The 17,433-nt window shown below is 40.0% G+C and overlaps 1 protein-coding gene across 1 annotated transcript in view; it reads right to left on the bottom strand.

Moving 5' to 3' along the window:
- LOC122065061 (polyadenylate-binding protein-interacting protein 6-like) overlaps window positions 1-2,442 on the bottom strand; it is a 2,749-nt gene extending 307 nt beyond the window's left edge. The window contains exons 1-2 of the mRNA XM_042628855.1: window positions 2,172-2,442; window positions 9-556 (exon numbers count right to left, since the gene is read on the bottom strand). Of these exons, the coding sequence (XP_042484789.1) occupies window positions 9-532 (524 nt within the window). The 5' untranslated portion in view covers window positions 533-556; window positions 2,172-2,442. The remainder of the gene's footprint in view (window positions 1-8; window positions 557-2,171) is intronic.
- Window positions 2,443-17,433: the final 14,991 nt, after the last annotated feature.

The following is a 17,433-nucleotide window of genomic DNA, read 5'->3' as shown; positions in this document are numbered from 1 at the left end:
AAAATAACATTGCCAGTAAAAACACCTTAATAAAAAGGAGTTTATGATGCCTATCACTACAACAGTTCATTACCTCAAGTTGTTGCAACATATCAACTGATGCTTCTACGTCACCCTCATTTACGGAGTACACATCAGCAAGTGACTGATCAGATATAAAAGGAAACATGACGCCAAGATATTCCAAATCCATCTCAGAATCTTCAAAAGTTCTCTGTTTTCTTGTCATGTTACTTCGATTCTGTGACCATGAATCATGAGAACTATAAACTGATTGGCCCTTCGGTGTCCCATCCTCAGAATCAAGTAGTTCTTCAATGCCATGGATGTTGTAGGCAAGAGAAGTTTCTCCTTGGAACTGGTTCTGTTGAGTCACTTTCTGGTTCTCAGATGGAGATCCAGACCAGGCAGTTCCATTGCCACACTCTGGTTGCCCAGCAATTATCTCAAATGCTTTGTTTTCCTTCCCTCGTTTCGAGATAGGTACGTAAGATTCTGCATAGGGATTCAAAGAAGATGTTCCTGGCTTCATTGTTTAATCTTATGGAAGATCGCCCTGTTCAAAGACGTAAGTATTACCAGATGGAACGCATGATTAATACTGTACAAAAGAACCCAGAGAATAGCCATTCCAATAAACAAGCAAACAGGACAACTAATACCTTTTTTTTGGGGTGGGGGATGGAATCTACAATCATTGGATCAGAAAACCCACATTGATTCATTTAGTAAAATGCATCCCTTTACAAAGCTTCCAGGTTCAAATAAAATGTGTAAGCTTAAGATGCTGAAATAGATAGAAGTCTATAATAATCACATGTGTAAAGACATCACCAAGCTAAGCATGACCAACTCATTTACTGAATCAAAAAAAACAAGGAAAGGACAAAAAGAAAATCCCCAAGTAATACACTCGAAGAGAGACATATAGGTTAGTATAGGTAAGGGATTACCTTAAAAAATTAATATGCTTCATAGGTAACTAAAGGAATTATACAAGAACCACCGGAAAGAAAATATCAAGGATAAAAATACAGACAATTTATTCAGGAAGACTTCAAACGGAGATGAGCTCCTCCCATGCAGTAAAGAAAAACAAAGTTGTAATGAGGATCTTCAGAAGAAATATGAAAAGCGCAAAGTAGACAACCAAAGGAAGTCCAGAAGCTTTGGTAGAATAAGGCCCTTTTTCTTTGTATCTAGCATTTATGATTTTAGTTCAATACATATAACCTGTAAGGTTTGAATGAGCAAGAAAACCAGAGGTAAGAAAATTAGAATGAGTTCCTTGATTGAAAGTTTTATCACCCTCTCTTTCCATCCCATCTCCAATTCAAAGCCAAAAATAGTGGAACAATGTATTCCACTTCATTTCTTGTTGCCAGGACCCAAAAAAGGAAACTAATCTCAGAAAATATAAAAATTCAGTCAAACAGGAAAACAAGAATTTGATCAGTCAATTATTGAAAAAAAAAAAAAATTGCTCAGTCTGGCAATGGAAATCCACTTGATAATTCTAGAAATTTATTTAGACTCTCATAAGGATAAGTGCACACCACAAAAGATAGCTAAAATTCAACCACAATCTTCCACACACACACACACTTGAGATTAGGGTTGCTGCTCTGAAAGAACACCGCGGAAGGGGAGCCTTTTTGTATTGGCCTGGGCCTATAACCTATGTTTCTGTCAATGGGTACCTAAAATGGCTTCCGACGTCTGAGAATGAGAGGGTTTGAACCTTTTTGGGTGGTATAATAGGGGCTACTAAACATGTCTTAATTTTAGAGAGAGAGAGAGAGAGAGAATTTACGGCATTCATTTGCAGATGAGAGGAAATACAACGATATGAGATAGGCGGGAAGCAGCGATAGAAGCTACACCAATTTTACGAATTAATAAATAAATAATTCAGCAACAGCAGAAATCTCTCTTGATGAGAAATCTGAGATGAACAATTCCTATCAATGTCGGTGATGAAGATCAAGATTTCTTCTTCTTCAATTAACCATCGAAAAGAAAAATTCAATATAACAACTACAAGATCAAACATTAACCACTCCAACAGCGACATAAAGATTCAAAAAATAACTTTGCAAACAGAGAAATTGCAGAGAAAACAAAGATACAGAAACAAGAAAGCGAATCGATCTAAAAATATCTATACTTACAGGCCGCAAAGCATTAGTTGAACGCAATCAAAACCTTATTCAAGATCGTTTGATCTTTGAAAAAAAAAAAACGAAAAAGACTTGGTTACTTGGGGGAATTTAGAGGATTATGAATCGAATTAGGCGTCGATAGGATGAGGTTGATCACAGTTTAAGCAGTGGAATCGAAAGAGAGATCCGACCCCATTAAAGATGGATTATTATGAGAATCAGAAAGTAAAGAATGGCATGGTGAGAAGAGAATTGAATGAAACGTTAAAAAGAGAACGAAAGACTACCTGCTTGCATAGAATGAAAAAAAGTAAAACTTTCCTTGACGCTGGTGATGCGCGTCTATTGTCGATACTACCCAAAATCATTTCTATTATCCCGGAAACTGACAGGTGCATACTGCCGACGATTAAGGGCATAAATGTCATTTAACCGTAATTAGTCCCGGCTGACTCTGTGGCACTTCTGGACCGGCTTCGCTTTCCGAAGGGGTTCAAGCGACTCAAGCCTTCGTCTATTCTCATGAACTCAACGTATGGTAACATAATAACGGTAATTGTGTGGAGGAGTTGGACTCGAACCTCCACGCTTTCTCGCACTAGATTTTGAGTATCGTGTGTCTATCATTTCACAGGCAAGTGATATGATATGTGATACCCAAAAATACGATAAATATTAGATCTGTTTGGAAGATTGGTAGGGTGTTTTCACCAAGAATACGATAAGTATCAGGGAGCTTGGGAGATTGATGAAGGTGTGTAAACTTTAATCACATATCGCCTCACCTAGATAGAGATTACTGGACTAGTTAATAACTTCTAACCTCCTTAACATGACTGATGGATCAAAGAGAATAATATTGTGCAAGGTTAATGGGGCCGGGGCAGCTTGTAGGGTTACAGCAGGGACGCTGTGCCGAAACGGGGAAAGTTGTGTCACTGAGATCGATGAGGTGTCCCTACCAAGAATAAGACAAGTACCATGGGATTTGGGAGATCGATGAGGTGTCCCCATCAAGAAAAAGACAAGTACCCTTGGATTTGAGAGATCGGTAAGGGTATAACATCTAGCCTCCTTAACATGTTAAGGAACAATGCATTTTAAAGTTTTGAGGCTCATAGATCAAAGAAGACTATTGTGCAAGGTTAATGGGGCGGAAACATTACATGATATCTATCTAGTGTGATGTATGGAATATATGACAAAGGTGGAGTATTGCAGTATTTCTACCGATCGATCATGTCATATAGGCCCTTGTCGGACATCCAATTTATTCGATTTGAATTATCCAGGAGCTATTCTTTCTGAAACTTAGTGCCATTTCATGGCCTTTGAACGTGATTCTCATTTTTTTAGACGTGTATAATATTCTCCTTTCCATAATTTTAAATTTGTACCACCTCACGGCCTTTGAGCGTGATTTTTCATTTTTTTTAGATATGTATAATATTGTCTCTTCTATTTTTTTTTCCACCAAAGGCCTAACAACGACTTGATCATTTTTGTTAAACAATTAACTTTTGTTACTATGACTAAACATTCTGTCCTTTTTATCACTAACAAAGACATAGATGCAATTTCATTATTACAATAATCATTTTTTTTTCACAAAAAGAAAATAAATGAATAAATAAAATAAAAATAATGGTATCAAAATTTCACACAAATATGGTGTTAGGGGGTTAGGAATGTCGAACAAGTGATCTTCTTTGGACTCACACTAGCACCCTACTATCTAGTAGCTTGTCACTAAGTTAGTTAGGGCCCATTTGATTTTGTTTATGTTGTTTCTAAAGTGTTTCTGTGCTAAGAAACAATTTTTTGGAGTTGAAAAGAATGTTTAATTTTTTTTGTTTCGATTTATGTGCTTACATTTCTTATGATACCCACAATCTCTCTTCAAATGTTCTTTCTTCCACCCCACTACGCTTCCTCTAACCAGTTTCAGAGTGGATAATTCCCAGAACAACCACCCAAAACTAGACTGTAGATTTTAGATGGCTTTGTGTAAGTTGTGGGTTTAAAAAATGGAATCCCCAAGTCGATTGGTCTAATCCAACTAATTCAAGCTCAAGATTTGGGTGTTGGTATGATCCAAGTTGGAATATGAACAAAATGGCTTGGAATCAAGTCCGATTCAAATGCTAACAATTTTAGATAGGTGGAAATTATTCCGGGGGAATCAAAAGAAATGACCCAAACTAGGGAATAGAGTGAATCGCACAAGTTCAAAATGTTGATAAATTAACTTATAAAGGATTCATAAACCATAGCTTGCACTGAGAATGAGTTAGGGAAGACGAATTGCATCAAGTTCATGGAGCTTTCATTTTATAGGTTGTTAAGTTTATCTCGAATTCTTGACTCGTTTTGAAGAATGACTCGCTCCGACATATTTTGGTAGCGATTGGAAGTTTTTTGAAATAGTTGGGCCCCGGACTTGGGCCCCCACAGTATGGTTCGACCCGATCGACTGCGTCCTGATGGATCGACCTGCGACTTGGAGGAGTATATAATGTATTATCGTCTTGTTGAGCAAGTCATTGTAATTTGGGGGTTTTTTCAAGCTAGGGTTTCAGGGCGAGTTTCTCACCTGCTTGGGTGTAATCTCTCTCTTCTACATAGTGAAACATCTTTTTATTCGTTCGAGGATGTAACACACCACATCGGTGTGAGAACCTCGTTAAATCTCCATGTGTTGTGCGGATCTGTCTGGACTTATTTTCATTTTTCTTGATGTTTTCTATAACATAGGTGAATTGCACAAAGGAAGCTAGGGATGCATATGGTCGGAGGAGTCGATAATGAAGTGAAGAGCTTAACCAAAGTATCCAAAGGATTATGTGGGATGTGTGTGTGTGACCTCAATATTTGTGTTTCAGTTGATGCTCCAGTTCCTTTCATCATACTTTGAGATTTCTTGTTGATGAGTTATTAGTCAGTCCATTCATCCTGAGAAACATTATATCTACATATAGGGTGGGGGCTATGTTTGATTTTTCAATGTAATTCTTGACTATGCTCTTCTTAAGCGGTGCAATGAGAAGGGTAAAACCATGAGTAAATATGTCACCAGGTGGTTTATCGGTTCATTTCGGTTTTTTGTAGGTATTTTTCCTCATTTTTTTGCATGGCTATATTGAAACTATTACCAATAAGTTGTTTGGTCTACAAAAGCCAAACTGAAACCGCTAGCTATCTTTCTGTTAATGATTTTTTAACAGTCCCTTATTGGTCCTTAGTCCTTTGAACAAAATGGATGATCAATGAAAATGAGTTTAATGACCAAAAGGGACTCCTCCCAATGCAGTTATATGGATAAGGATTCCTTCGTTACCATAGCTGATAAATAGCCTGTACCCACGCATGTAATTGAGTCCTAACCAACGTATGTAGTTGAGTCCTAGTATGTGGTTGTTTTATATACAACACTTAAACCCTATCAGAAGTGATAAAGGGAAACACAAAAGGAAACGTCTACTACTACTTTACAATTCTATCTTGGTATCAGACGCCTCTTGACTAATGTCCACCTTCTCTCATGGCCCCATCGGACTCCACAACCTCCATCGCCACCTCTACTCCACCACCTGCACCTATCTCTCCCACAAACATTGTCCACTTTCTCCCAATTAAGTTGGACCGATCCAACTATCTTCTGTGGAAATCTCAGTTCTTTCTCCTCCTCAATGCCCATGATCTGCTTGGGTATGTTGATGGCACGTTTCCCTGCCCTTCTACACATCTCCCTGCTGTCCCACCTGCCCCACCAGTCGTCAATCCAGAGTTCTCCTTATGGCGTTGATAGGTCCAGCTCATTCTCAGCTGGATTATTTCTTCTCTCACTGCACAATCCATGGCTCATATTGTTGGCATGTCGACCTCTCACGCTGCCTAGTCCACACTTGCTCACATATATATGCCTCTCAGTCTTAGGCTCGAGTAATGCAACTCAAGTACCAACTCTCTCAACTCAAGAAGGGTTCTGTCCCCCCAGATCGACTATCCTTAACATGTCAAAGAACTTGTTGATAATCTTGCTATTGCCACCCACCTTGTCTCTAAATCAGATGTGATCCTTCACATCCTGTATGACCTTGGATCTAACTATGATGCTTTCGCCACCTCAGTTACCACTCGCATTGATCCCCTGTCCCTAGATGACTTCACTAGTCTTCTTCTCATCCAGGAAATTCTCAAGGAACAATGATCTTCTCCTCTTGATCTACCTTCTCTTGAGGCGAACTACGTCAGCAAATAGTCATCCTCTAATGGTCGATCCAATGGGGGTCATAATCGTAACTGCTCCAACAATGGTCGTCGTCACACCCCGTTCCACAAAGAATCGGACCGGTGACCGAGTTAAACCTTGTTAACCCAAAACCTATCAGAATCACATGACACAGTAACCATAACATAGTATACACACACTAAGTCAAATAAAATATGTATTTCAATGGAATTCTTACTTGTACATATCTGTAAATACCCCAATATTCTTGATACCCAAATTGTATTGCATAACATAATTACATGTGAGCCTGTAAGCGTGATATATATAAGAAATATAATTTAAACATCCAGAGCACAAAATATGTAACATTCCCAAAATAATAAAAAAGAATCCTTGTATGGTATCAGTGTTTCTGACTTACAATACAGCTTTCGCACGGGCACTCGGCCCCGTGCCCAAGATCTTCAGGGACTCACCAGTCCTCGACTGAAAATTCCATGGTGGGTCCCCGCTCTAGCTCTTCAGTCGAAAAACCTGCAAGATCAACTAAAAATGGTGTGCATATGGGATGAACTCACTAGCCCAGTAAGTGAAAAGAAAGACCACACAAGTATGCGTAATACAAATGAACCTATATGCGTATAGTTTGTTTTATTACTTAGTCCATCTAGACAACAATTTTAAGTCATAGGTTATGTGCTACTCACAACCATAGTACGCGTATGCCCCTGGTTCAAGTCGCGAACCCCATTCCGCGATATGCCTATATGATTATCGGAGAAGGCCAGCTGTTGGTACTGAAAAGTAAAATGCTCACTTAGAGCGACATGAAAGTAAATTGCTCTCCCAGAGCGACATTAAAGTAAAATGCTCACCCAGATCAACATTCAATTTAAAAACAGTACGATTGGCCTTCTATTATATCACTGAAATTGTAGATAGGATATACCCAACACCTAAACCCTTGTTGGGAAGGGTCGTAACACAGAGATATGTCAATCCTAACCTTATGCTTCTATGTGAGATAGTACGACTATATAGTGCCACAACATCCCATCCCACAGGCCACCAATGCATTCGTGTCTAAGCCAGCTACAACATCTAGTCTAGCAAGCATCATAATCAATAGTTAAAATCACCCATCTCACATCACGAACAAGAACAGATATTTAACAATTAAAGATATAAACATGTTAAATCATAATTGAATTTCATAATGCACACATCAATGCATGCAATGGCATTAATGGATGACTAGTCTACATAATAATAAATGATGACATGACAAGTCTACAACCAGAATGACATAATGCAATGTCCTCTTCCCACTTACTTATTTGTGTACGATGATTATCTTGGTACAAATTAGATCCGACGTGCGATGACGCGAATTCTAGTGTAACCTATCATAAAAGAGTTAGGTTTAGTATACCTCCACTTTAAGGTCATAACCAGTGAACTTTGATGATTCTAATATGTTTAGAATCACAAGAGTAGGTTACCCGATAAATTTGGGTCCAATCAAAATTCGAGAAGTTGGATTGGTAGGTCGACCGACGGGCAAGGCACCCACCAATCCTTGCTCGTCTGTCGGAGCAACAGCTCTGCTTGGACTGACGGGCCAAGAGTGGCGGGCAAGGCACCCACCAGTCCTTGCTCGCCTATCAAGCTAGTAGCCCACCCAGGACAGGTGGGCACTGGATTGGTGAGTCCTATCCATTTCCAGGCACCCACCACGTGCAACCGAGGTTTTGCTGTTCTCTCCCATTCTTCATCCCACCTTGGGAAAACCATCAAGGGTCAATTCGATCGTATTTTTCATAAATCTAAAGCTCCAAATCATGATTCCAACCTATATCTAAGGTTGATCCAAGGTCTTAAGCGTGGATCTTACCTCTTTGCTTAAGAACACCTCAAGCGTGGATCTTACCTCTTTGCTTAAGAACACCTCAAACCCTCAAATCCTTCTCTTTAGCTTAAGAGATCAATAAAAGCTTCACAAATCTTGCAAGTCTTCCTCTAAATCTTTCATAAACAATATATAGAACCTCTATTAAACCTTAGATTCATATTCTCAAAATATAGTAACAAGATCCAAAGGATTTCTATCCAAATTAAAGGCTTTCACTTTGGGTTTCATAAAGGCTTAAGGAATATGGACTTTACTCACCTCAAATCATAGATCTCAAGATGTGGATCGTAAATCCGGTGTTGAATTCAAGAGATCTAACCCCGGCAGCGGACAACGATCGTGTCCTTCCCCATTTTCTTCTTCCTTCCTCTCTCCTCTTTCTTCTTTTTCTCTCTCTTCTTTACTTTTCTCAACTACCGTGTAAAACAATAATGAGGTGAAAAAGATGTAATAAATGCTATTTATAGTAGGGTAAAAATATCTAGTGACTAGATTGGTAGGTCACACTGGTGGGTCAACCCACCTATGACCACCCACTAGTCGGCCATAACTTAGCCTAAACATTGGGGTTTTCGATGGGGTTCGGCCTCAACACGTATTTCGCTCCCTGTAGACTATTTATGTGTACTCAACATAAAATACGGCTATGTACCTTTATTGTATGTATATGGCATTGTGATACGTGCAAGTGCAAGACTTCGGTACGCAAACTACACTAGGCACTGACTCCAACTCATTTGGCCAACCTAAGTTTAGAGTCACCCTTGCCATCATGTTCCATAAGGTACTTGCCCCGACTTACTCAGTTTCAGGTCTTGTAAGACCAAATCGAATCGACAGAGAAATTAGACCGGGTTTAGAAAGTAGGGTATCATATTTATCCCCCTTTTTGAAATTGGTGTACCTTATTGTCCGAAAAGATGAGGACATTTGGCTTGAATGTTATCCCCTTTCTTCCAAGATGCTTCTTCAAGCGAATGATTGGCCCACCGGACATTCATAAAGGCGATAGAGCGATTGCGAAGGGTCTTTATCTTACGGTTTAGAATTTCAGCGGGCTGCTCTTCATAGGTCATATTAGCTTCTAAATATTCAGGTTCCACGGGCAGCACATGTGATGGATTATGGTGAACATTGCTGAGAGAAGGTGGAAGAGCCAACATATATGCTACGGAGCCAACTCGAGCCAAGATTTCAAATGGGCCAATATACCTTAAACTTAGCTTGCCCTTCCTATTGAATCTATGCAATCCTTTGGTAGGAGAAATTTTGAGGAAACCCTTCTCCCCTTTTTGAAATTCAATGTCCTTCCTGTAGCTGTCTGCATAGCTCTTTTGGTATCATTGGGCTGCTTTAATTCTCTCCCAAATGACGATGACCTTCTCACATGTCATTTGTATCATTTCTGGTCTAAGCATCCGTCGCTCACCTACTTCATCCCAATATAGGGGCATTTTGCACTTTCTGCCATATAATACCTTATACAAAGCCATCCCAATGGTAGTTTGATAGCTGTTAATATAAGTAAACTCCATAAGAGGTATGTATTCTTCCCAACTACCACACATCTCGATTGCACAGGCCCTGAGCATATCTTCCAGTATTTGTATAGTTCGCTCTGACTACCCATCAGTTTGTGGATGAAAAGAAGTACTCAAATGCAACTATGTCCTTAAAGCTTGATGGAGACTCTTCCAGAATCTAGATGTGAATCTCGGGTCTCTATCTGAAACAATGCTTACTGGTACTCCTTGTAAATGGACTATGTTATCTATATAAAGTTGGGCCAACTTGTCTATGGAGTAATTGGTCTTGATCGAAATAAAATGAGCAGTTTTGGTAAGCCTGCCAACTACCACCCAAATTACATCCATTCCCTTGGGTGTACGGGGTAGTCCCGTGACAAAATCCATGGTGATCCTATCCCACTTCCACTCTAGTACGGGGAGAGGCTACAAGGTACCATATGGTCGATGCCGTTCTGCCTTAACCTTTTGACACATAAGAAATTTTGCTATATACAAGGCAATAGTGGTCTTCATTGCTGGCCACCAATAACTTCGTTTAAGATCCTTATACATCTTTGTACTTCAAGGATGAAGTGAGTATTCGGAACTGTGTGCTTCCTTCACAATCTTATCCTGTATCTCCATGTCATCAAGCACACATAGCCTATCCCAAAATAGTAATGCCCCGTCATTGTCTATTGTGAAGTTAGGGTCATTCATTGTCTGCTTTTGAATTTGCAGTATAATCCTTTGTAGCTCAGGATCCAATAATTGTTTCATTATCACCTCTTGTCTGATGGATGGATGTACCTGTAAGGCTGACAAGGATATAGTCAACTTCTTAACATCATCTGACTGATGTTCTAACTCTAAGGTTGCTCCCTCATATAGAAGGATTTCATCCATTAACATTGCCACTTGTATCAGTTGTGGACTGACAGCTAAGTACAAAAGTGATATAGTCTGAGCCTTCCGACTTAGAGCATCAGCCACCATATAGTAGCCTTACCTGAGTGATACTGAATATCACAATCATAGTCCTTCATAAGCTCAAGCCATCTTCTCTGCCTCATATTTAAATCTCGTTGGGTGAAGAAGTATTTAAGGCTTTTGTGATCACTGTATATTTCACACTTCTCCCTATACAGGTAGTGATGCCAGATCTTCAAGGTAAAGATGACTACTGCTAGTTCTAAATCATGAGTGGGGTAGTTCTTCTCATACTCCTTGAGTGTTCTAGATGCGTATCTTACCACATTGCCATATTGCATGAGAACACAACACAACCCTATCTTGGATGCATCAGTATAGACTGTCATCCCACCTGTACCATTTGGAATGATTAATACAGGAGCTGACACTAATCATTTCTTCAACTCTTAAAAGCTATTCTCATATTCTTCTAACCATTCAAACTATACGCCTTTCCTAGTCGACTTAGTCATTGGCATCGAAATTTGAGAAAATTTTTGATAAAGCACCGATAATAGCCTGCTAAGCCCAAGAAGCTTCTGATCTCTATTACATTCTTGGGTGCCTCCCACTTAACTACATCTTTTACTTTGTTTGGATCCACCTCGATCCCTTTCTCAGACACTATGTGTCCTAGGAATCCAACTTGCTTGAGCCAAAATTCGTACTTGCCAAATTTGGCATACAACTGCTGTTCCTTTAATCTTTGTAACACCATTCTCAGATGTTTTACATGTTCTTCTTCCGACTTCGAGTAAATCAAGATGTCTATAAAAATGATAACTCACTTATCGAGGACATCATGAAATACTTGATTCATTAAATCCCTAAAAGGAGCCGATGTGTTAGTTTGCCCGAAAGACAACACTAAGAATTCATAATGACCATATCAGGTTCTGAAGGCTATCTTTGGTATATCACTGTCCTTTATCTTGAGCTAATAATAACCCGATCTGAGATCAATCTTTGAAAACACCCTAGCACCTTATAGTTGATCAAATATGTCATCGATGCGCTACAATGGATACCGGTTCTTAATGGTTAACTTGTTTAATTCTTGGTAATTTATGCACATACACAGACTACCATTCTTCTTCTTAAAAAATAGGACTGTGAACCTTATGGTGAGACACTTGGGCATATAAACCCCTTTTTCAACAAATCTTGCAATTGTATGTAGCTCTTTTAATTCGGCTAGTGCTGTACAGAGCTTTAGACACTGGGGTAGCTCCAGGAACTATGTCAATGGAAAACTCCAGCTCTCTGTCAGGCGAAAGCTGAGTTAGATCATCTGAAAAAATATCAGAGAATTCCTTGACTACCTCTAATTCCTCCAGTGGCATAACCTTCGCATCCACATCTAGTAATGATGCAAAGTAGCCCTAACATCCATCTTCAAGCAATTTCACCACCTGAATTGCAGAGATGATAGTCTTTCTAGGTCTCTTTGATCTTTCAGCTTGATAAACAAGCTCCACTTCTTCATCATCTTTCACCTTAACTTATTTCTTAGCACACATCACATTTGCTCGATGAGCTGACAACTAATCCATACCCAGAATGACATCAAAATTCTACATGTTGAATTTGATAAGCTAGGCTTCTAGTTTCTTTCCATTAATCTCAACTGAACACGGCCCACAGACCTCTTTCAACTGTTCTACTATGCTGTAGGTGTGCTAACCACTAACTTGCATTCTAAGGTCCTCGATGGAACATCAAGCTTTCTAGAAAATCGCTTAGACACAAATGAATAAGACACCCCAGAATCGAATAAGACATATGCAGGTATACCTGATATAGATAAGATACATAGCATTGCATTGCATATAAGTATAACAGGTTACTTAAATTTTAATTATATGGTCTTTTGAATTAAAGTGTACCTGCTACTACTTCTGTAGTGGCTTCAACCTCCTCAGCTGTTAAGGCATACATCCTACCCTAAGGTTGTTTCCCTGAGTCAATGCAGGTCTATGAATAGGGGGCCGATCAGATGGGACCACTGCTAGGTACCGATAATCCTTGGCAAAGTGCCCATACGATTGATAATTAAAACATCGGTTTGGTAATGGTTGAACCAGAGTAGGAGCTCTCTATACTATTCCTGGTGCAGTTGAAGGATGAGGGGGTCTTGGAGCCATAGGCACCACACTAGTGTTAAGGCAGAAAGATGTGGTGCCCGGTCCACTAGTTGGTCGGGAAGGATAACCCGACGGCCTATAGAGTTGCCTATAGGTGGGACCATAGGAGTATGATCCATGAAAACTTACTTGGGCCACCCGAATTAGTATATGGGTTTGCCTCTTCCACAAACCCAGTGCAAGGGATGGCTCTCCCCTCTACCTATCTTCCATTGTCTTAGCTTTTTGCACAATCTGTGCATATTTAGTCAAGTGCAATACCTCTAGCACTGTACTAATATGTCTTCAGTCCCTTAAAAAAATTTTGGGCTTTTTCCTCAACTCATATGGTGAGAAGCAAAGTAGAACAAGCTTTCAAACTGTTGCTAATAGTCCAGAATAGTCTTGCTCCCTTGAGTTAATGCCATAAACTCTGCCTTCTTGCTGTCTCTAAAGCTCTTTGGATAATAATTTGACAAGAAAGATTCCTTGAATTATTCCCAAGTGGGCTCTAGGTGAGTTGCCATCAGTATAGGCTTAGAAGCTTTCCACCTAGAATTAGCTTCATTTCTAAGTTACAACCCAGCACATATAAGCTTCTGTGCCTTTGTGCACTCTACTATGTCAAATACTTTCTCTAACTCTTAGATCTACCGATCCGGATCCAATGGATCATTACCCACCTTGGTGAATATGGGTGGCGCGTACTTCTTAAACGATTCCCCCAACTTTGCCGTAGTAGTGGCTGGTGGATGACAAGGTGGATAGTACAGATAGGGTGGAGGCATCATAAATGGCGAAGTGCCATATGGTGGAACCGGAGGAGTACCTCCTAGTTAATCTTGAGGTACAACCCCAGGTGGTGTTCCTCCAGACTGTACTCCCATATCTGACCCCACTGGAGGGTCTTGTGGAGTAAACACCCTAGATGGCTGGCCCAATAAAGTAGGGTTCAAATATTACTGCATAGCAGCCATGGATGTTTGTTACTGCTGAAGCAACTGCTGCTGGAAAGCCCCTTGCGACTGTTGTATAAGGGTCGCCACATCACCAAGAGTGATGACATGTGGTGGACCCAGGATTTCGTTCACGGGTGGGTCACCCTGAACTTCCTCCGGATCATGATCCACTTATGGTGGTGGATGTGAGGATTGACCCACAGGTTCGGACCATGGGAAATAGGTGGTTGACCATGAGAGACACCACGGGCACGACCATCGGATCTGGTGCATACCATGGTGTTCTGTACCTAGATTATTTCAAAATGTAAGCATTGATTGAGTGCCACAACATTTGCATATGCATACTCATAATCAATGCATTTCATATCACAGGCCACATTGATACACCACACCACATATCCAAAACATGCCCTCATTATTATCAATGCATAGTTTGGTCTCGCAACGATGATTAATTATATAGCGGAACACCCCTATTGACATCTAATTGGGGCCTAGAAGGTGCAAAATACTAAATATCATCAACACAGGCCAACTAGGGCCTTAACACTCAGACTGACGAGCAAAATCAGGCTGGGGCCCGTTGGTCTCGTCCGAGATCACCTTAAAAGGGAATTTTTAAAACCTTTTTTCTCATTTCTTCTTCTTCTTCTTTCCTATTTTGACTAGGGCGATTTGAGGGTCTCATCCCCCACTTCAACTCACGATTTCACTCACAAATCAGCGTTCCAACTTCGATTCGTCTCCTCAACTCCACTAGTAGGTTCTCCTTCTCTCTTTTCTCTTTGATAATGATTGCCTTTCGGTATTCTTTGTTATAGATCTTCAATATTTCATCCTATACTCCATTTATTCCATGGAATGTTTGTTTTCTTGGCAATGTAATGATCCATTTACACTTTTCATGGTTTATTGGTCTTGATTAACCGATTTATAGATAGAAATCTCAATTCCTTGTCCTAATTTCTCAGTTTTAGGGTTTTATCCCCATTTTTCCTTCCCTACATCAAGTTGACGGTTCAAATGCTATTTTCTACTCTCAATGTACACACACAATAGTATAGTAGTCATTTCCATTCATGTGTGTCTATGTTTCTGCCTTTTGATATACAATAACCCCCTCATGTCAAAATCCTTTGGGAATTTGGGGTTTCTTCTCCATTTTCTTTACTTTTCATTTTTGACTGGAAATTATCACTATGTCCATCCTCTATCATGACTTGCAAAGTAGTTTGAATAATTTTATTTTAAGGATAGTAATTTCCCTTCATGATTATCTCACTTTTACTCATGCACAACTCCATTGTCTCCAATCAAAGGCTTAGGGATTTCCATCCCTTTTACTTGATTTAACGGTAATCATTTCCATCATTCATTTATCACTCCCCCTCTAATTGCATTTGGGTAATAAGTAGGTTCTTGCATCCATATGCTTCATTTCTATGATTTCAATAGACACCCTAGACTCACTTATCCTTGCATACATTTCTTTACTCCTCTCAATTTCATTACTTAGCATCATTGCATTTCAGCATTGCTCATTCCATTTTGAGGTTTTTATTATTCATTCCATTCTAATCATCTCACCCCCTTTTTGAGATACTGCTTATCACATTCTTTTCATATTCTCCATTCACTCACTTACACATCTATCTTTTGTGTTGTCAGGATGTCGTCCAGAAAAGGCAAGGAGACCGCCTCTTCCTCCAAAAGGAGGAAGACTACTATCTCCAGGGGGAGGAATGCTACTCCTGGCTCTTCTTCATCACGGGCCTAGCCTGCGAGGAAGGCCCCTATTGACCCAACTAACTATAATGAGAGCCTCTTTCACAGCACTGAGGTAGCCGTTGCTTTGTCCATCTTCTCCCAGAAGCCAGCTATGATGGAGAAAATGGTAGTGACCGAGGACTTTGTGGACTACTAGATGTTGGAAATATTTACGGCCTTGGGTTGGGAACCCATGCTCTACCTTGACAGTCTATGTTAAGAGAACCCTGTTCGGTATTTCTACTATAACCTAGAGGCTTCCTATAGGGATGGGCAGTACTCCCTTATCAGTATGGTGAAGGGGGTAGATATTGTTCTGATTGTGGATTTACTGACGGCCATTTTAGGTGTCTTGGCCGAGGGTGCTCATTTTTACAACCCTCCAAGGATTAAGGCCGTGGGTCTGGGTTTGAGCGTGAGGATCAAGAGACTATCTTTGAGACCATATGTGGACAGAAGGCTCATCTATTATCTGAGACTGCCTATAATGCAGCAACCCAAGTTTTTGCATGTCTAGCTCAGTTCAACCTGCTTCCCAGGGCAAGTCACAAGAACCAGGTAAGCTTCATGACAGCTTACCTTGCATATTGCATCTTTGTGGCTCTGGAAGGAGGTGCTTCCCACCTTTTCCTACCATATGTCATGATAAAAACCATGGAGTATCACACTGCTCATCCTGATGACTCTGAATTTCCTTATGGTAGGTCACTCACCAAGGTGTTTGAGTATTTTTAGGTGGATTTGGCAGGTGAGAAAGGGAAATACCCAGGGGATAAGCTCACTAAGGAAACTCTAAAAAGAATGTAGTTGCCAGTGCCAATGGGGGCACCACAGGAGGCAAAAGAGCAAGGGCCAGAGGACATGGAGGCTGAGTACATGAGTGAAGAGAATAAGGATTATTTCCCTCATTCAGATGAGGAAGAGATTGACAAGGAGGATATTTTAGAGGAGGAGCCTCTAAAGACCAGTGCTACTGATTCACATTTTATAGCTCCACCACCTTTAGGTGGGGCTTTTGATTTTTAAAATCTGATGGATAGCATTGGTGCCCTGAAGGAGGGACAAGATCAGATTTCTAAGTAGTTATTGGAGAGTATCGCTTGGGAGTTAGCGATACATCATAGACTAGAGAGGATGGAAACCGATTTCTAAACCCTCACAAGGGACTTGGATGAGGTTTCCAAGGGTGTCGCTGCTGACTTCTGTAGATTAAAAATGGAAGTGGTCCTGATCAATGACCGGTTGGACTTTTTCGACTACAACTTCCATTGTAAGTCACGGCCTAAGCGAGGTAGTTCATCTTCTACGCCCAGGGACGATCAGTGATGTGGTAGATCCTCCTCCACCCTCCTACTTTTCTAACTTCCTTTATGATGATTTTGATATCTTGTGGTTGTATATCTGCTTCATACACTTTTATAGTTTGGAACTTGGTGGTATTCATGTGGATGTTTATGACTTTTGGGTAGGTTTTACTTGTTTCATTTATTTTGTTGTGGTTTGGTGGCGACAGTGTGTGTCACCCCATTTTTGTAATTATCTTTATGTATGTGATTTATCAGGTGTTCATGTAAAACTTTTAGAAATTCAATATAGCGCCGTTATACTGTTGAACTTTTTTTTATTGTTTTATGAATCTTGTTGGTTTAGGGAATCATCCCACTGATTTAAATTTATTAAAAATTTCGGCAACACATGAGATGAAATGCAAGTATCTAAATTTTCATTCTTATTACAGGTTTTAGTCCTTTAAGGCTTTTATGTTTACCTAACCCTGGGGTCCTATTATAAGA

This window comes from Macadamia integrifolia, chromosome 2, assembly GCF_013358625.1.
Source record: "Macadamia integrifolia cultivar HAES 741 chromosome 2, SCU_Mint_v3, whole genome shotgun sequence".
Classification (NCBI taxonomy): Eukaryota; Viridiplantae; Streptophyta; class Magnoliopsida; order Proteales; family Proteaceae; genus Macadamia; species Macadamia integrifolia.
Note: the sequence above shows the minus strand (reverse complement) of the source record. Positions and strands in the feature narration are given on the sequence as shown.